At 39.0% G+C, this 21,520-nt stretch overlaps 1 protein-coding gene across 3 annotated transcripts in view; it reads left to right on the plus strand.

The window, feature by feature from the left end:
* The window catches only part of NSD1 (nuclear receptor binding SET domain protein 1), a 133,961-nt gene that overhangs the window by 59,601 nt on the left and 52,840 nt on the right, over nt 1-21,520 (plus strand). For all 3 annotated transcript variants that reach the window (XM_068536432.1, XM_068536431.1, XM_068536433.1), the window contains exons 4-5: nt 3,418-3,590; nt 5,843-8,414. In XM_068536432.1, the coding sequence (XP_068392533.1) occupies nt 3,418-3,590; nt 5,843-8,414 (2,745 nt within the window). The remainder of the gene's footprint in view (nt 1-3,417; nt 3,591-5,842; nt 8,415-21,520) is intronic.

Consider the following 21,520-nt stretch of genomic DNA (forward strand, 5'->3'; position numbering starts at 1 on the left):
TTTTTTTGTGGTAAAAAATATATGTAACATAATTTTATCATTTTTAAGTTTATAGTTTAGTGGCATTAAGTACATTCACATTTTTGTGCAATTACTACCACTATCCATCTCCAGAACTTTTTCGTATTTCTAAACTGAAACTCTGTTAACAATTTAACAATAACCTTCAGTCCCTGGTAAATACTATTCTGCTTTATCTATGGATTTGACTATTCTAGGTACTTCATATAAGTGGAATCATGCAGTATTTGTCCGTTTGTGTCTGGCCTATTTCACTTAGCATGATGTCTTTAAGGTTCATCCATGTTGTATTACGTGTATCACCCATTTGTAAGGCTCAATAATGTTCCATTGATGTATAATGTTCAGTAATGTTCCATTTTGTTCATCCTTTCATCCTTCAGTGGACATTTGGGTTGCTTTCACCTTTTGGCTATTGTGAATAATGCTGCTATGAACATTGGTGTTCAAGTATCTTTTCTATCTGACTTTTTTTTTTTTTTACATTTAATTTAATTTTATTATTATTATTTTTTAACATCTTTATTGGAGTATAATTGCTCTACAGTAGTGTGCTAGTTTCTGCTTTATAACAAAGTGAATCAGCTACACATATACATATGTTCCCATATCTCTTCCCTCTTGAGTCTCCCCACCCTCCCTATCCCACCCCTCTAGGTGGTCATATTCTATCTGACTTTTAATTAATATCTAGTCCTTTTGATTTGTCTTCTTAAAAAAAAATCTTTCATATTTTGTTCTTTTAATTCCCATTGCTACCACCTTAGTTTAAGTTTTAGTCATCTTGAGTATATACTATTTTGGTAATCTCTGGTCTCCTGAGTTTCCTCTCTGTTTCCTGTTAAATGTGTTATTCAGAGGTCAAGGAGATTTATCTTTCTAAGATGCAAAACTGAGCCTGTGGTTCCATAGTTTAAATGAGGTTCAGGGCCAACAGGATAATGGTCAAACTGTTAACATGGAGGGTCTTAGTGCGGCATGTGGGATCTCAGTTCCCCGACCAGGGATCGAACCTGTGCCCCCTGTGTTGGAAGCACAGAGTCTTAACCACCGACCACCAGGGAAGTCCCAGCGGTCAAACTTTTAACATGGTATCCAAGCTATTCAGGTCTGGCCACTGCTTACCTGCTTAGTTTCCCTTTCCTTCCACTTTATGATTTAGTGTTCTGAACTACTTGCAGTTCCTAGCTATTTCATTCGTTTTATTCATTCATGTCTTTGAGGGTTCTGGGCCCTTGTATAGGAATTCTCCCCTCAACAAACTGTTTACCTTTAAATTTTCTGCTCAGGTGTCCCATTTGTCCTCTAGTTAATGATTTTTCACTTTTAAAAAAGTGAATGTTAACAACTAAGTGTCCATCAATAGATGAATAGGTAATGAAAATGTGGTATATATACACAATTGAATATTATTCAGCTATACAAAAGAATGAAACCTTGCCTTTTGTGACAACATGGATGTACCTGGTGGGCATTTTACTAAGTGAAATAAATCAGACAGAGAAAATATAAATAATGTATGATCTTACTTATATGTGGAATCTAAAAAAACCAAAATTGAAAAAACAAAACCAAGTTCATAGATACAGAGAACAGACTGGAGGAGCAAAATGGGTGAAGGGGGTCAAAAGTTATAAACTTCCAGTTATAAAAGAAATAAGTCACATGGATGTAATGTACAGCATGGCAACTGTAGTTAATACTGTATCGTATATTTGAAAGTTGCTAAGAGAGTAGATCTTAAAAGATCTCATCACAAGAAAAAATCTTTTTATAACTACGTATGGTGACGGATGTTGACTAGACATTGTGGGGGTCATTTTGCAATATATATAAATACCGAATCATTATGTTGTATACCTGAAACTAATGTTATCCGTCAGTTATATCTCAATTTAAAAAAATGCCATCACCAGTAGATACTATCAAATGATAAAATGTAGTGTACTCAAGACATACTTGAAAAATTTTTTAAAAAAGTGAATGTTCATGTTATCGCAATTAACATGCTTGTTTTACCATAATCTCTTTATAATGTACATCTCTTACCCACCAGGCAATGAGTTCTTTTCAGTCCTCTGTATAGTGCTGGCACGTCATAAATGTTCAGTCTGTGTTAGTTGAATTTACTTATTTATAGGAGAATGATTTACTTTTCAGACTGACTTTAAGAACCTCTGTGTGTGTGTGTGTGTATGTATGTGTATATATACACATACACACATTTAATCCCCCTTTATAGGTGGTTTCTATTGAAGTGTTTAGTAGGTAGAGACTAAGGAGTTCAGGTTTTTTTGTTTGTTTTTTTTACAGAACTTGTTTTTAAAATGTACAGTAAAACAAAATTTTACCAGGTTGTAATTCAGTGTGAGTTAAAGTGAATTTTTATATAAAATGATTTCCTTTTCTAAATAGAGACAAATCATTACACCTGTGTAGCCCTGGCTATATTTCTTTTGTGACATTTTTTACTGGTATGAAAAATGCAAAGATGGTAAGTGTGTAGAAGATAACATATACTAGGTAAATTTGATTATAATCTTTTCTGGATGAGATTTGTATTGTTTTTATTTTTGGTAATTGTCTGCATAGAACTTTGGACAGCCAAGAAACTATAGAATAAGTGGATTTTTTGGGGGGAGGGGGCTGTTGAGATTTCCTTTTTTAAAAAAAATTTCTGCAGTTTGAAATATCAAGTTCCACTTTCTCTGCAAAACCAGTGTGTCACTCTGAATTTGCCCTCTCTGAAGTCGTTGGATTTATTATTCTGTCTATAAAATGGAGATTATACTACTTATTTTTTGGAGTTCATTGTTGTGAAGAATACATGCAAAGCACCTAGTGTAGTACCTTGCCCAGAGTAACTATGCCATAAATGTTAGCACATCATATGTGACATGGTGTTGAAACATTTCTTCCTCCTTATATTTTAGCATAATGTTTTAAGAGTTTATTTGGTGGTTAGTTCTTGTTGATTATTATATTTGCGATGCTGTGGCTTATCATATGCCTTTTGTGATTTCTGGTAATGAGGGTATAAAATTTTATAGATTGATGGTAGAAAAAACTTAGTTGTTATATTAATTTGTTATATGATTAGCTAATCAACCTCCAACTGGTTTGGAATATATAGCATATCATCAGACCAAACCACTAAATTCTTTAATTACACTCTTAACCATTTTCTTGTCACATAAATTGAAAATTGAAAATTTACCTTCTATCTGACCTACTTCAGAGTTTCTTGTTCTGTAGGTTTTTTAGCTTGTTGAGTTTTTATTTTATTTTAGTTTTAAGTGAAAAGAGGCTTCTTTGGCCACTGCGATGTGGCTGTTCTCTTGATGATGAATATCAATTTTTTAAAGCAATGACACTGTGGTTTTTATTTTTATCTAGTTTCTAACCGGAGGCCCTATCGACAGTACTACGTGGAGGCTTTTGGAGATCCTTCTGAGAGAGCCTGGGTGGCTGGAAAAGCAATCGTCATGTTTGAAGGCAGACATCAATTTGAAGAGCTACCTGTCCTTAGGAGAAGAGGGAAGCAGAAAGAAAAAGGATATAGGCATAAGGTATTTAAAAAAAAAAAACAAACCTCTCAAATTATCTTCTTGGGGGTAGGTAGGGAGGGTTTACAGGATCAATCAAAGGAAGAAGTATTATATTTTTGGAATATAAGTTATTTCCTTTGGTAGTAGGATATTGGTGAGAAAATTGGCAGAAAGCAAGTTTTTTTGCAGGGATGACATGGGGCTAGCCTTCCAAATATTTATACTCAATTTTTTGAGAAAGGATTTCAGTTAACTTCTGCCATGTCACTTAGATGTGATAGTACAAAAAGGCATGACCAGTCATCTTTGGTTATATCTGATGTATGAAGAAAATGATCATCAAAATGAAATATTCTACTTCTCACTCTCTGGATTAATTATTTCTCTTAAAAATGAGAAAGATAAGACTTTAAACATTTTTGTTTTGTTTGTTGTTTTGGTTTTTGTGTGTAGTTGTTAAGGCTTAAGCAGTTTCAAACCTGGTTATGTTTTAATAAAGAACGTGATGTTTTTGTTTCATATGCTTGATGTGTTAAAGTTTTGACTGTTTCTTTTGATACTCCTTTATAGTCTTATTCTAGAAGGGGAAATAGTTCCTCTTAGATTTGTGTTTCAGACTTTTAGACTATTTTATAAGAATCACAGTTAGGATAATTTTTAGTCAGTATGCAGTCCCTGCTATTTCCAACTGGAGTTCCTTCCTCTCTAAAACTAATGTAATAATATGTACCTTGTCAAACTGTTGTGAGGATTAGAAATAAATATTTTATATGTCATACATCTGATGCTCTGAAACAACTAGTGTGTGCTATTGTTAGGATAGAATAGAAGAGGATAACTTCATCCTTTCTAATACTTTGGGTAGTTGGTGGTGGGGAGGTGTCAGAGTTTTTGTGTCAAGCCTTTAACTATGTAGATTAACCAACCCCCTTTTCAGAGGAGTTCTCTAGGGCTTTCAGGTCCTGGAAAATTGATTTACTATGGTCATTGGTAGAAAGTCAATGGGTGTGTGTTTGTGTGTAAAGTAAACCAGATGATCAGTTTATTGCTTTATAAGAGGAGGCTTCCTGTCTAGTGGCCTTAATTTTTACATGGTCAGCAGAACATGACCTTTCACAAGTATTAAAGTGTTTGTGAACACTAACTGATAGAACCTTGACTGACATTTATTGTATGAAGCCAGGGAGGGAAATAAGAGTCTTGAAAATTAGGTATATTTCACAGAGCCTCATTGTCCTTATGCTGTGAGGAATCAACAAAAGAGCAAGTGTAACTTGTCATATATCCAGGGTGTATTGGTGTCTCTGGACTACATGATTAAGCCCAGGACACTGCTTGGTTATAATCCAGATTTAAAAGAAAATTAATTAACTAATTAATTTTTTTTGCTGTGTTGGGTCTTTGTTGCTGTGCGCGGGCTTTCTCTAGTTGCGGCGAGCGGGGGCTACTCTTTGTTGCGGTGTGCGGGCTTCTCACTGCGGTGGCTTCTTTTGTTGCAGAGCACAGGCTCTAGGTCCGCGGGCTTCAGTAGTTGTGGCATGCGGGCTTAGTAGTTGTGGCGCATGGGCTTAGTTGCTCCGCAACATGGGGGATCTTCCAGGACCAGGGATCGAACCCCTGTCCCCTGCATTGGCAGGCGGATTCTTAACCACTGCACCACCAGGGAAGTCCCTATAATCCAGATTGTATGTAACATGTATAGAAGGATCTTGATTAGCCAAGGGCCTGGTGATAACCAGAGTTCCAAATTTCAGTTCTTCTAGGGCAGGTCTGACTTACTCATTTCTCCAGTCCTAGTTTTTCCACATGCACCTCCTTTCTTTAGCCGTTTGCTTTCTCTTTTATGTAACTGAGCAAGTGCTTGGCCTTCATAAGTCAGGAAGGAAATCTTTATTCTAAGGTTGGAGGGGTAAGTAGGAGTGGTCTGGTTATTCCTTGATTTAGTAATATAATGTTGATTAGTAATGTAATGTTGTAGTGTAATTTATGGTCCACTCTTTTGTGCTTTTAATGGTAAGGGGAGTGGAGGGTTTACGGGATCAATCTTTCTCCAGTGATAGATCTTAGTGGTAGAAGTAGTGTTGAGGAATCCCCATTAGCTAAGTTCTGGGTGAACTGTGGGTGTTAACCACCTGGCAGTCCCATAAAAGAGCCTTGAGGAAGCACAACAAGGCTTGGAAAAGCTTCTGATTTGAGAGGTATTCACTGATCATCTCCCTGTTTCCCCTTCTATTTCTTAGACTAGTGATAATCTTTTTCTCTTTAAATTTAAGGTTCCTCAGAAAATTTTGAGTAAATGGGAAGCCAGTGTTGGTCTTGCTGAGCAGTATGATGTTCCCAAAGGGTCGAAGAACCGAAAATGTGTCACCAGTTCACTCAAGTTGGACAGTGAGGAGGATATGCCGTTTGAGGACTGTACAAATGACCCTGAATCAGAACATGACCTGTTGCTTAATGGCTGCTTGAAATCTCTGGCTTTTGACTCTGAACATTCTGCAGATGAGAAGGAAAAACCTTGTGCTAAGTCTCTAGCCAGAAAGAGCTCTGATAATCCAAAAAGGACTAGTGTGAAAAAGGGCCACATGCAATTTGAAGCACATAAGGAAGAACGGAGGGGAAAGATTCCAGAGAACCTTGGCCTAAACTTTATTTCTGGGGATGTATCTGATAAGCAGGCCTCTAATGAACTTTCCCGGATAGCAAACAGCCTCACAGGGCCCAGCTCTGCCCCAGGAAGTTTCCTATTTTCTTCTTGTGCAAAAAACACTGCAAAGAAAGAATTTGAGACTTCAAATTGTGACTCTTTACTGGGCTTGTCTGAGGGTGCCTTGCTCTCTAAACGTTCTGGGGAGAAGAAGAAACTCCAGCGAGGTCTGGTGTGTAGTTCAAAAGTGCAGCTCTGCTATATTGGAGCAGGTGATGAAGAAAAGCGAAGTGATTCCATTAGTATCTGTACCACTTCTGATGATGATGGAAGCAGTGATCTGGATCCCATAGATCATAGTTCAGAGTCTGATAACAGTGTCCTTGAAATTACAGATGCTTTCGATAGAACAGAGAACATGTTACCTGTGCAGAAAAATGAAAAGGTAAAGTATTCTAGGTATCCTGCCACAAACACTAAGGTAAAAGCAAAGCAGAAGACCCTCATTACTAACTCACACACAGACCACTTGATGGATTGTACCAAGACAGTAGAGCCTGGAACTGAGACGTCTCAGGTTAATCTCTCTGATCTTAAAGTGTCAACTCTTGTCCGAAAACCCCAATCAGATTTTAGAAATGATGGTCTTTCTCCAAAATTTAACACACCATCAAGCATTTCCAGTGAGAACTCAATAATAAAAGGTGGGGCTACAAATCAAGCTCTGTTACATTCGAAAAGCAAACAGCCCAAGATCCGAAGTATCAAGTGCAAACATAAAGAAAACCCAGTTGTAGTAGAACCGCCTGTTGCAGATGAGGACTGCAGTTTGAAATGCTGCTCTTCTGATACCAAAGGCTCTCCTTTGGCCAGCATTTCCAAAAGTGGGAAAGTGGATGGGCTAAAACTACTGAGCAACATGCATGAGAAAACCAGGGATTCGAGTGACATAGAAACAGCAGTGGTGAAACACGTTCTGTCAGAGTTGAAAGAACTCTCTTATAGATCCTTAAGTGAAGATGTCAGTGACTCCGGAATGTCAAAGCCATCAAAACCATTACTTTTTTCTTCTGCCTCTGGTCAGAATCATATACCTATTGAACCAGACTACAAATTCAGTACATTACTAATGATGTTGAAAGATATGCATGATAGTAAGACCAAGGAGCAACGGTTAATGACTGCTCAGAACTTGGTCTCGTATCGGAGTCCTGGTCTTGGGGACTGTTCTACCAGTAGTCCTGTGGGGGCTTCTAAGGTCTTGGTTTCAGGAGGCTCCACTCACAATTCAGAAAAAAATGGAGATGGCACTCAGGATCCAGTCCGTCCTAGCCCTAGTGGGGGTGACTCTGCACTGTCTGGGGAGCTATCTACCTCTCTACCTGGCTTGGTGTCCGATAAAAGAGACCTCCCTGCTTCTGGCAAAAATCGTTCAAACTGTGTTACTAGGCGCAACTGTGGTCGATCAAAGCCATCCAAATTACGAGATGGTTTTTCAACCCAGATGGGAAAGAACACAGTGAACCGTAAAGCCTTAAAGACAGAGCGCAAAAGAAAACTGAACCAGCTTCCAGCTGTGACTCTTGAGGCTGCACTGCAGGGAGACAGAGAGAGTAGGGGTTCAGAGAATAGCTCCTCCAGAGGTGAGGCAGAAGACCCTGGTAAAGAAGAACCCCTTCAATTAATGGGCCATTTAACAAGTGAAGATGGTACCCATTTTTCCAGTGTTAATTTTGATAATAAAGTCAACCAGTCCGACCCTGATAAAATTCCTGAAAAAGACCCCTCTTTTGAAAACAGAAAAGGGACAGAGCTGGAGTCTGAAATGATTAGTGAGAATGATGAACCCACTAGTGTAAATCAAGTGGTGCCTAAAAAGCGGTGGCAGCGTTTAAACCAAAGGCGCACTAAACCTCGTAAGCGCACTAACAGATTTAGGGAGAAAGAAAACTCTGAGGGTGCCTTTGGGGTCTTGCTTCCTGCTGACCCTGTAAAGAAGGGAGATGAGTTCCCAGAACAGAGACCTCCTCCTTCGACGAACATACTAGAGGATGCACTGACAGATCCAAATCATGCCGACTGCTTAGATTCAGCTGGGCCACGGTTGAAAGTTTGTGATAAATCCAGTGCCAGCAATGAAGAGGTGGAAAAGGAGCCAGGAATTCCCAGTTTGACCCCTCAGCCTGAGCTCCCTGAACCAGGTAAGGACTCCTGACTGTGAAAGAAAGGGACTAGAGGAAGTGATGATAATGATACCCTTCTGAAGTTGGTCTGTTTTCATGGAAGGCCTAAGTGTAAGTTGGGAGGGAAGGATTATCACTTGAAGTGAAGAAAGGGCTTTATGTAGAAGGGTCTGAATTTTGAGGACCAAGTTTCCATATACTTTCAGAAATTGTTTTACCAAGAAGCTCTTTTTTCTTTTGCTTTTTGTAAGTCTCAAGAACATTTTGTTTCTGCTCCCCATTTCCTACCTTTTTAAATCTGTGAACTTTTGGGGACTCAATTTGGTATTGTAAGTATTTGAGAGGCTCTGAACCTAAGACTAAAATCTAGTTAGTTTACAGAAAGCAAATAGATTTTATTGAACGTCAGGCTCTCTTGGACTACAACTTAAGGAAGGTCCTCCTGTTGCGTAGACAAAGGGGACGTGCTTTTGACAATATGTAAGTGTTCTGTAGTACTTATCTGAAGGCCTTAGATGTCTTGCATCCCTTCTGGAATGAGGTTTGAGAATAAATTTTTAAAAATCTGAAGTACCAGGGTATCCTTCCTTAGCAGCAGAAGGAAAACAGCAGGAGTCTTTCAAAATATAATATTATACAATATTGTTATTGAGGATAAAACTGACTTTCCTTAAACATAAGAGTTTTCAATGTTGTTTACCGTAGTAGATTCCAACAGCTTTATTGAAACATAGTTCACTGACCATAAAATTCACCTGTTGAAAGTTTATACTTCAGTGGTTTTTTAGTATACTCAGAGACTTGTGCATCCATAAACATGATTAATTTTGGAACATTTGCATCACCCCAGAAAGAAACCTTGTACCCTTTATCAATCTCCCTTCATTTCTCCCCAGTCTATAGATTTGCCTGTTCTGTACATTTCATGTAAATGGAATCATACAATATGTGGTACTTTGTTTTTTTACTTAGCATGTGTATCAACGCTTTATTTTTATTGTGGTAAAAAACACATGAATTCACCCTCTGAACAAGTTTAAAGTGTATATTACAGTATTAACTGTATGCACATTGTTGTATAGCACCATTTATTGAAGAGACTATCTTTTCCGCATTGTATAGTCTTAGCACCCGTGTCAAAGATAATTTGACCATACATATAAGGGTTCGTTTCTGGGCTCTCTGTTTTGTTCCATTATCTATATGTTTGTCTTTATGGTAATATCATATTGTTTTTAATTACATTTATTTATTTATTTAATATCTTTGGCTGTGTTGGGTCTTTCTTGCTGCGTGCAGGCTTTTCTCTAGTTGCAGCGAGCAGGGGCTACTCTTCGTTGCGGTGCATGGGCTTCTCATTGGGTGGCTTCTTGTTGCAGAGCATGGGCTCTAGGCGCATAGGCTTCAGTAGTTGTGGCTCACAGGCTCTAGAGCACAGGCTCAGTAGTTGTGGCGCATGGGCTTAGTTGCTCCGCAGCATGTGGGATCTTCCCGGACCAGGGCTCGAACCTGTGTCCCCTGCATTGGCAGGTGGATTCTTAACCACTGCACCACCAGGGAAGTCCTATCATATTGTTTTGATTACTGTAGCTTTGTAACGTGTTTTGAAAACACAGTGTGTGAGTCCTCCATCTTTGTTCTTTGTCAAGATTATTTTGACTATTTGGGGTCCTTTGAGATTTCATGTGAATTTTAGGATGTCTTTTTTCTATTTCTGCAAAAAATGCCATTGGGATTTTGATAGAGCAGTGACTCTGAAGATCACTTGAGTAGTATGGACATTTTGTTAATGTTAAGTCTTTGAATCCATGAACACAGGATGTCTTTCCATTTATTTGTGTTTTTAATTTCTTTCAGCAGTGTTTTATTGTTTAAGTGCCCAACTCTTTCACTTCCTTGGTTAAGTTTATTCCTAAGTGTTTTTATTCTTTTTTATGCTCTTATAAGTGGGATTGTTTTCTTAATTTCCTTTTTGAATTGTTCATTATTAGTGTATAGAAACACAACTGATTTCTAAAATAAATTTATTTATTTATTTATTTATTTATGGCTGCGTTGGGTCTCCGTTGCTGTGCGTGGGCTGTCTCTAGTTGCGGTGAGCAGGGGCCACTCTTCGTTGAGGTACGCGGGCTTCTCATTGCGCTGGTTTCTCTTGTTGCGGAGCATGGGCTCTAGGTGCGTGGGCTTCAGTAGTTGTGACATGTGGGCTCAGTAGTTGTGGCTTGTGGGCTCTAGAGTACATGCTCAGTAGTTGTGGCAGACGGGCTTAGTTGCTCCGCGGCATGTGGAATCTTCCCAGACCAGGGCTCGAACCTGTGTCCCCTGCATTGGCAGGCAGATTTTTAACCACTGTGGAAGTCCCACAAGTGATTTTTGAATGTTGATTTTTCTATCTTGCAGCTTTACTGAATTCATTTATTATTCTTACAGCTTTTTTGTGGAATCTTTAGGGTTTTCTTTATATTAGGTCATGCCATCTATGAACAGAGATCATTTTACTTTTCCCTTTCCAATTTGGATGCCTTTTATTTCTAGTTCTTGCCTAGTTGGACTTCTAGTATTGTATTAAATAGAAGTGTCAAGAATGGGCATTCTAGCCTTGTTCCTGATCTTAGAGAGAAAGCTTTCAGTCTTTCACCATGGACTGTCATGTTAGCTGTGGGATTTTCATAAATGACCTTTATTTTAGATTATTTCCTTCTGTTCCTAGTTGAGTGTTTTTTATCAGGAAAATGTGTTGAATTTTAGTCAAGCCTTTCTGCATCAATTGAGATGATCATGTGATTTTCTTCCTTCTTTTAATGTGTTGTATTACATTTATTGATTTTTGTATGTTGAACCATCCTTCAATCCCAGGAATAAGTCCCACTTGGTCATGGTGTATAATCCTTTTTAAGCTATCCCAGGAATAAGTCCCACTTGGTCATGGTGTATAATCCTTTTTAAGTGCTGCTGTTGAATTCAGTTTGCTAATTTGGTGAGAATTTTTGCATAAGTGTTCATAAGGGATATTGGTATGTCTTTTTTTTTTTTTCCTCTTATTAGCATGTATTTGTCTGGCTCCCCCCTCTTCCATTTTTTGGAAGAGTTTGAGAAGGCTCGGCATTAATTCTTACTTAAATGCTTGGTAGAATTCTCTAGTGGAGGCATCTGATCCTGGGGCTCTTCTTTCTTGGGAAGTTTTTGATGACTGATTTAATCTCCTTACTACAGGTTTTCTATTTCTTCATGATGAGTGTGGGTGGATTGCATGTTTCTAGAAATTTATCCAACTCTTGTAGGTTATCCAATTTGTTAGCATATAATTGTTCATAGTAGTCTCTTAAAATTCTGTTTCTGTGGCTACCATTGAAATGTCTTCTCTAATTTCTGGTTTTCATTATTTGTGTCTCCCTCGCTCTCTCCATCTAGCTAAAGGCTTGTCAATTTTGTTGATCTTTAAAAAACAAACTCTCAGTTTTGTTTGTATTTTTAAAAAATTCTATTTTGTTTATTTCTGCTCTAATATTTATTACTTCTTTCCTTTTGCAAATAAATTTTGTGCTTATTCTTTTTCTTATTCCTTGAGTGTAAAGTTAGGTTGTTGATTTGAGATCTTTCTTTTTTCTTTATGTATGCACTTCATGCTGTAAACTTCCCTTTTAGTACTTCTTTTTGCTACATCCCATAAGTTTTAGTATATTGTGTTATTGTTTCCATTTGTCTCAGAGTATGTTCTAATTTGAGGGAGGAGATTTCTTCTCTGACCAATTTGTTGTTCAAGAGTGTTAATTTCCACATATTTGTGAATTTTTTATTTCCCAACTGCTATTCATTTTTAATTTCATTCCATTGTGATTGGAAAAGATACTTGGTATGATTTCAGTATTTTTAAATTTGTTAAGACTTGTTTTGTGATCTATTATGTGATCTATCCTGGAAAATGTTCCCTGTGTGTTTGAGAAGAATGTGTATTCTGCTGCTATAAGATTGAGTGTTCTGTATTTGTCTGTTAGGTCGGGTTGGTCTACAGTGATGTTCAAGTTCTCTGTTTTTTAATGTATTTTTATTTATTTATTTTTGGCTGTGTTGGGTCTTCATTTCTGTGCGAGGGCCTTCTCCAGTTGCAGCAAGCGGGGGACACTCTTCATCGTGGTGCGCGGGCTTCTCACTATCGCGGGCTCTCTTGTTGTGGAGCACAGGCTCCAGATGCGCAGGCTCAGTAGTTGTGGCTCACGGGCCCAGTTGCTCCGCAGCATGTGGGATCCTCCCAGACCAGGGCTCGAACCCGTGTCCCCTGCATTGGCAGGCAGATTCTCAACCACTGCGCCACCAGGGAAGCCCCGATTGTTATCTTTTAAAATATGTTTATAATTGTTTATTTTCGTGGTAAATTGATTCTTTTATCATTATATAATGTCCTTATTAGCCTGTAGAGATAGTATTGGCTCAAGTCTATTTTGTCCAATTATGGCTACCTCTGCTCTCGTTTGCATGTAATATCCTTCATCCTTTTGGTTTCAGTCTACATATGTCTTTACATCTAAGGTGATGTTATCTTGTAGAACGAATATAGTTGCATCTTGTTTTTTCAGTCCATTTAGCCACGCTGTGTCTTTTAATTGAGCAGTTTAACCCATTTACATTCAAAGAAATTATTGACAGGGAAGGACTTATTGCCATTTTAATTGTTTTCTGTCTTGCAGCTAATTTGTCCCTCTATCTCTCTTGCAGCCCTCCTTTGTATTTCTTTGATTTTTTTATATTGATATACTTTGATTTGTTTCTGATTTTATCTTCTGTAGGCATTTTCTTTGTGGTTACCATGGGGCTTACATAAAACATTTTATAGTTACAGCAGACTGTTTGGAGCTGGTAACAATGTAACTTCAATTGTGTACAAAAACTCTACTCTTTTACCTCTCCCCATTCCCACTTTGTTATTGATGTCACAAATTACGTGTATTCATTAACATAGTTTTATAATTATAGTTATTTCTTATGTTTTTGTCTTTTAAATTCAGTACCAGACTTAAAAGTGCTTTATATGCCACCATTATAGTATTACAATATTGTATTGGTCTATGTATTTACCTTTGTCAGCTATTTTTATTTTATATGCCTTGGTGTTGCTGCCTAATGGCCTTTTGTTTCAACTTTTAGGACTCCGTTTAGCATTTTTTGTAAAGCAGATCTAGTGGTTATGAACTCAGCTTTTGTTTTACATTTTTTAAAAAAAAATATTTATTTATTTAATTTATAGTTTTGGCTGTATCAGGTCCTTTTTTTTTTTTTTTTTTGGTTTTTTGTGTTTTTTTTTTTTTTTAATTTTTATTTATTTATTTATTTATTTATGGCTGTGTTGGGTCTTCGTTTCTGTGCGAGGGCTTTCTCTATTTGCGGCAAGTGGGGACCACTCTTCATCGCGGTGCACGGGCCTCTCATTATCGCGGCCTCTCTTGTTGCGGAGCACAGGCTCCAGACGCGCAGGCTCAGTAATTGTGGCTCACGGGCCTAGTTGCTCCGTGGCATGTGGGATCTTCCCAGACCAGGGCTCGAACCCGTGTCCCCTGCATTGGCAGGCAGATTCTCAAACACTGCGCCACCAGGGAAGCCCAGGTCCTTTTTTTTAAAAAAATAAATTTATTTATTTTATTTTTTGGCGGCTCTGGGTCTTTGTTGCTGCGCGCAGGCTTTCTCTAATTGTGGCGAGCGGGGGCTACTCTTCATTGTGGTGTGAAGGCTTATTGCAGTGGCTTCTCTTGTTGCAGAGCACGGGCTCTAGGCGTGCGGGCTTCAGTAGTTGTGGCACGTGGGCTCAGTAGTTGTGGCACACGGGCTTAGTTGCTCCGTGGCATGTGGGATCTTCCCGCAACAGGGCTCGAATCTGTGTCTCCTGCATTGGCAGGTGGATTCTTAACCACTGCGCCACCAGGGAAGTTCGCGTCAGGTCTTAGTTGTGGCATGCAGGGTCTTCGTTGAGGCATGTGAGATCTTTAGTTGTGGCACGCAGGCTCTTCGTTGCGGCACCGGACTTCTGTCTAGTTGTGGTGTGTGGGTTTTCTCTCTCTAGTTGTGGTGCGTGGGCTCTGTAGTTGCGGCATATGGGCTCTCTCGTTGTGCTCGAGCTCAGTAGTTGTGATGCGTGGGCTTAGTTGCCCTGCAGCATGTGGGATCCTAGTTCCCTGACCAGGAGTCGAACCTGTGTCCCCTGCAGTGGAAGGCGGATTCTTTACCACTGGACCACCAGGGAAGTCCCAGCGTTTGCTTTAGAAAATTCATTTCATCTTCATTTTTGAAGGACAGTTTTCCAGATTATAGTAATCTTGGTTGAAAGTTTTTAAATTTTAGCACTTTGAATATATCACGCCACTCTTTTCTGGCCTGTAAGGTTTCCACTGGTAATCTAATGTGAGTTCCCTTGTCCTTGACTAGTTGCTTTTCTCACTTCTTTCAAGATTCTCTCTTTGTCTTTGTCTTTTGATAGTTTGATTATAATGTGTCTCACTGTGGGCCTCTTTGAGTTCATCCTGGCTGGAGATCTTCAGCTTCTGATATGGGATGCCCCACTTCCTTTTTCAGATTTGGGAAAATTTTGACCATAATTTATTCAAATTCTCTCCTCCTTTTGGAACTCTCATAACGTGTGTATTGGTTTGCTTCATTCTTTTTTCTTTTTTCTTGTCTGACTTGATAGTTCAAATGACTTGTGTTTGAGTTTGCTGATTCTGTCCTGTGCTTAAGTCTATTGTTTAATCTCTCTATTGAATTTTTCAATTCAGTTATTATGTCCTTTCGTTCCAGAATTTCTGTTTGGTTCCTTTTTATAGTTTCTGTCTTGTTGATACTCTCAGTTGTTCATGTTACTGTTTTCATGGTTTCTTTTAGTTATCCGTGTTTTCTTGTAGATCACTGAGCTTCCTTAATACAGTTATTTTGAATTCTTTCCCATAATTCATAGGTCTCTGTTAGTTTCTGGAGATCTATTTTGATCCTTTGGGCCATGTTCCCTAGTTTCTTCATGTACTTCATGAGTTTTTTCCCTTGAGTTTTTTGGTTTTTGTTTTTGGCCATGCCGTGCAGCATGCAGGAATCTTAGTTCAACCAGGGATTGAACTTGTGCCCCCTGTAGTGGAAGCACGGAGTCTCAACCACTTGACCACCAGGGAAGTCCCCTTCCCCTGAGTTTTATGCGTTTGACACTGGCTTCATACAGGGGAAGACTCACCAATCAGCTTGGCTAGAGATTCTGGGGACCTCTGGAACCTTTTTTGGAGGATGGGCTTCTCTGGGCTTATGTGTGTGATTTCCTAATTAGAGAGGTTTGTCCATTTCTTTTTCAGGAGCTGTAATCTCTTGCTTTTTCTAGTGTTTTTCTGCAGTACTGCAGGTTAGCCATTGCTACTGCAACAAGCTTTCTCACTCTCTTTAATTCTCAGTGGTCCCTAGGTATCTGAAGCATGTTGGCTCTCTATCAGCTCCCAGAAGCAGGCAAAACAGATACTAGGCCCTTGGGCAGTTTTCTAAAAATCTGGATTGCCAAATGCTCCCTTCTTTCCCTCCCTTTGTAGAGAGAAGGCAAGAGTTGAGTGCCTTCTCCCAATCTTACCAAGCCCTGCTGGCCTCCATCTGTGTCACTACAGGCCCTCTGGTTCCACAACATGCTGCCCACTCTTTCATTTGTTTTCAGTGCCCCCGGGAGTCCAAACTGTGTGGCTTCTGTTTGTGCCTCCCAGTCAGGTTAGACAGAAACTGGCCCCTTGGGCGGCCCTATGAAAAGCTGGAATGTTGAACATCCCCACCTCCACTCCCCAGCTTTGAGGGGGAGCTCAGCTGTGCTTGCTTTCTGAGCGGTAATCTCAGATAAAGTGAATTGGCTCTTGTAATCCATTTCAGTGCTATTGTTCTTGGCTTTGCACTTGCCCTGGGGTATTGTAACTTCTTAACTGATTTCTAGAGTACTCATAAAGGTATTTTGATGCATATATTGTTAGTTTGGTATCTCTGTGAGGGAAATAATGTGGGGGGGGCTTTCTATTCTGCCAGCTTGCCGTTGTCTGCTCTTGCTTCATGCCTTTTTAATGCCAAATAATATTCCAGTGTACAAATAAGCCATATTTTATTTATTCTTTCATCAACTGATGAACATTTGGATTGTTTTTACTTTTTGGCCTTTATGAATAATACTGTTATGAACATTCGTGTGCAGTGTTTTGTGTGGATATGTTTTTATTTTTACTGTATACCTAGGAGTGGAATTCCTGGGTCATTTGGTAATTATATGTATAGGTTTTGAGGAACTGCCAGAATGTTCAGTAGTTGTGGCACATGGACTCAGTAGTTGTGGTGCTTGTGCTTAGTTGCTCCACAGCATGTGGGATCTTCCCAGACCAGGGATCAAACCCGTGCCCCCTGCATTGGCAGGCGGATTCTTAATCACTGCACCACCAGGGTAGTCCTCTTTGCTTGTTTTTAAATTGGGCTATTTGTCTTTTTATTATTGAATTGTAAGAATTCTTTACATGGTCTAGATATAAGTCCATTATTAGATACGATTTGCATATACTTTTCTCCTGTTTTGTGGGTTTACCTTTTATATTCTTGATTATATGTTTTGAAGCACAAAAGTTCTTAATTTTGATGAAGTCTGGTTTGTCTATTTTTTCTTTGGTTCCTTGTGCTTTTGGTGTCATACCTAAGTACCCATTGCCTAATCCAGTTGTCTAAGCACCATTTGTAGAAAAGGGTATTCTTTCCCCATTGAATGGTCATGGCACCCTATTTGAAAATCTTTTGACCATAAATGTGATGGTTTATTTCTGGGCTCTCAGTTATTTTTTTATTGATGTGTATGTGTGTCTTTATGCCAGTACCACAAAGTCTTAATCTTTGTAGTAATTAATTATTGTAGCTTTGAAATCAGAAAGTTCAAGTCCTCCAACTTTATCTTTTTTCAAGATTGTTTCGGCTCAAGATTGTTTTGACTTTGCATTTCTGTATTTATTTTAGGAGTTTCTTATCATTTCTGCCAAAAAGCCAGATGGAATTTAGATAGGGGTTGTGCTGAATCTGTAGGTCAGTTTGGGCAGCGTTGGCACTGTAACAATGTTAAGTTTTCCGAACTATCAACAAGGGATGGCTCTTCATTAATTTAGGCTGTCTTTGATCTCTTTCAACAGTGTTTTGTAGTTTTCAGTGTAGAAGTCTTGCACTTCTTTTGTTCATTTTATTCCTAAGTATTTTAACCTTTTTTGATGCTATTATAAATAAAATTGTTTTTTTAATTTCATTTTTGGATTTCCCATTGCTAGTATATAGAAATACAGTTGATTTTTATATATTGATCTTAGGTGTTGCAACCTTGCTGAACTCATATTTTAGCTCTAATCATTTTATTGTGAATTCCTTAGGATTTTCTATGTGCATGATCATGCCATCAGCCAAAAGAGATAGTTTTACTTCATCCTTTCTAATCTGGATGGCTTTTATTTCTTTTTCTTGCCTGATTGCCCTAGCTAGATCCTTCAGTGCATTGTTGAGGGTAAGTAGAGTGAACAGACATCCTTTTGTTGCTCCTGATCTTAGGGGGAAAGCAGCTGGTTTTTCACAATTTAACTGTGATATTAACTGTGATTTTGATAGGTGGCCTTTCAGGTTGAGAAAGTTCCCTTCTGTACCTAGTTTGTTTAGTTTTTCAGATGTTTTTTCTATGCCTGTTGAGATGATTATTCCTGTTTATTCTATTAACATGATGTATTAATTTACAGTTTTCTTATGGGGGCTTGAATTTTCCTGGCCCATCAGGCTGCAGATCCACAGGAGGACCAGTCACAATTTCTCAAGGACTTGTTCTCACTCCTGCTCCCCTTTTACTTTGTGCCGAGGCACCTTTCCTTGTGGTCTCCTGGGGGTTGCAACATGGTTTACTTCTGTTTCACCGTAATTCTGAGGATAGAGCCCTTTGAGGCCAAAGTTTAGTCTCCCTTAAACTTCTGCCTCCTAACAGGATGGCCGAAAAGCCCTCAGGACAAAATCAGTTTCAGGGCTCTACTTGTGTCCCTGGGTTATTACTTTCCATTAGTTTTTGGTTTGTAGTTCTTTACAATTTTTTCAGTTTTTTGCTTCTTTTAAGGTGGTTTTTAATTTTTATTTATTTATTTATTTATGGCCGCATTGGGTCTTCATTGCTGCGTGCAGGCTTTCTCTAGTTGTGGTGAGCAGGGGCTAATCTTCGTTGTGGTGCGCTGGCTTCTCATTGCGGTGGCTTCTCTTGTTGTGGAGCACGGGGTCTAGTGCACGGGCTTCAGTAGTTGTGGCACATGAGCTCAGTAGTTGTGGCTCACGGGCTCTAGAGCGCAGGCTCAGCAGTTGTGGTGCACGGGCTTAGTTGATCCACGGCATGTGAGATCTTCCTGGACCAAGGCTTGAACCCGTGTCCCCTGCATTGGCAGGCGGATTCTTAACCACTGTGCCACCAGGAAGTCCCTAAGGTGGTTTTTTTAAAGACTTTATACAGCATTTTTATTTGCTTTCAACAGGAAATTTGGGCTGAGTAACTTGCCATTATTATGAAGAGTTGTTTGGGTTTTTGCCTTTTTCCCCCCCCTTAAGTTCTTTTGCCTCTGAGGTCCCAGAACTAGGGGAGTAGAGGTATGACAGGGGCTAGTCTCGTTTTCTGGGAAACATCACTGTTTTGAAGAAAAGAAGAAAACTTACTCAAGGTATAATTTACGTACCACAAAATTCACACACTTCAAGTGTTCAGCAAATGGTTTTCAGTAAATTTACTGAGTTGTGCATCCATCCCCATAAATCAGTTTTAGAATATTACACCACTCCCATAAGATCACGCTATCTCATTTATAGTTAGTCCCAGACAACCACTAGTCTACTCTCTATCTCTGTAGATTTGCTTTTTCTGGACGTTTCATATTAATGTAATCATACAGTGTGTGATCTTTTGTGTCTTGGTCTTTTCAGTTAGCATAATGTGTCTGTGGTCTATTTATATCATGACATGTGGCAGTATCTTGTTCTTTATGGCCATGTGCCCAGCACCATACGGGTTGGTACCCATGTCCCAGATGTCATACTTCTTATTCCCAGGGTGCTCCTCACTTTGCACATCCTACCTTGTACTTCGGGACTCCCATGCCAAGCATGCCTTGTGCCTTCGATACCCCATGTCCTGTGCATCCTGTGCCTGGGCACCCCACCTTTCTCTGCACCCCGTGCCAGAAAATCCCACCTCCAGGGTGCCCCATGCCTAGAACACCCCACTTTCTGACTCCCTGTGTCTTCGGGACCCTATATTCTGTGCACCTAGCACCTTGGGCACCCTGGCCTCAGACATGGATGGCTCTGCTTACCTGTCCCCTGGTCCCCAACCCTTGCCTTCCTTTAGTTGCGCCCAGTGTCTTGGGCTCCCACGCTGACTACCCTGGGTGCTGCACTCCTCCACCCTTAACTGTCCCCAGTGCTCTGAGTCCTTTACCTCAGGCCTAGCTCCCTTGGTCCTGGGTATCCTGTGTCAGGCTCTTTAGTTCCTGTGTGCTGGACCAGACCCTGTAACATATACGAGGTAAGGCAAGAGCTAGGGGTGGGGAATTTTATTTTTATATATATATACACACACGTGTGTGTGTGTGTAGAGAGAGGGAGAGAGAGAGGGAGTTCTTATTGTTGAATAGTATTCCAGTGTGTGGATATACCACATGTTACTTACCCGCTTATCAGTTGGTGAACGTTTGGGGTTGATTCAGCTTTTTGGATATTTTATTATTTTAACTGGTATGTGTGCACTCTGTAGTCTAAAGCTATTGCTAGACTTGTCCTATATGAACAATTCATCTCCATTCTGCACAGTAGGTCCTGGTTCTGTGCTTGGAATTGATGTGTATTTGCCAAGAAAGTTAGTGGTGGTGTATTTCAGCTCCTGTTCGGTTTCATGTTTGCTGCGTACCATATATTGAGGTTTGAATGATCTCCTCGTTCCATTGGCTTTTGTAATTTTCTAGCTTTTAATATTCCCTTCCAGTATCAAAAAGGCCATATTCTTTTGTTTCTGATATTCCTTACCTTAGCTTGGCAACCACTTTATGTAGTCTCCATAGTTTTGCCTTTTCCAGAATGTCATATAGTTGGAATCCTACAGTATCTAAACTTTTAGATTGGCTTTTTACACTTGGTTATACGCATTTAAGGTTCCTCCATGTCTTTTCATGACTTGATAGCTCATTTCTTTTCAGTGCTGAATAATGATCTATTGTCTGAATGTACCAGAGTGTATTTATCCATTCACCTACATCTTGGTTGCTTCCAAGTTTTGACAGTTTTGAATAAAGCTGCTATAAAGATCCACGTTCAGGTTTTTATGTGGTTCTAAGTTTTCACCTCCTTTTACATTAACTTGAAATAAACTAAATGATGTGTTACTACTGTTTACTAATGTGAAATTACAGCAGTTAGAATTAGTAAAAAATTCTTTTCCACATCTTGTCCTAATGAAGGTTTTATGGCTTGTTTCCATATGTGCTAGGGAGTAAGAGCCTTTGCCAAGCTTGCTGAGCCTGTGACCTTTCCTTTTTGGTCTCTACTTTTGTGTTTCTTTTATTGAGAGAACACCAGTATTGCCACATTCAAATGAGGCAGGAATAGCTTTCTCTAAGGTCATCATATGATGAAATACTCCTGCCCTCTTGAGTAGATTGTATCCTGCGTTCTGTAGGCATTACGCTCTGTTCTCAAAGAGTTTACAGTATAGTAAAATGATTATAGCATGTTAAGTATATTAAAACTGGGATGAAGTTTTATAGGGAAATTAATAATAGATATTTGTTTCACCATTAATTCAAGGAAAAATGGCATGATACTTTGATATTTTGATCATAAAACATGACAAGAGTTGTTTTTCTGTTTGTTTTTTGTTTTATTTTAAGAAAGTATCCGAAATTCTATATTCTATTTTATCTTTTCTGCCTTTGGCATACATGGCATACATTTTTTAATGTTATTGAGATAATGGTATACATATTATTAATTATATATTTTTGATGTTTCTAATGTGAAACTCACTATAACCATGATATAAAGTATATGTAAAATGCTTTTGAAATTCATGTGGTAGTGCTGATTAGGTAAATATT

Source organism: Eschrichtius robustus, chromosome 2, assembly GCF_028021215.1.
Source record: "Eschrichtius robustus isolate mEscRob2 chromosome 2, mEscRob2.pri, whole genome shotgun sequence".
Classification (NCBI taxonomy): domain Eukaryota; kingdom Metazoa; phylum Chordata; class Mammalia; order Artiodactyla; family Eschrichtiidae; genus Eschrichtius; species Eschrichtius robustus.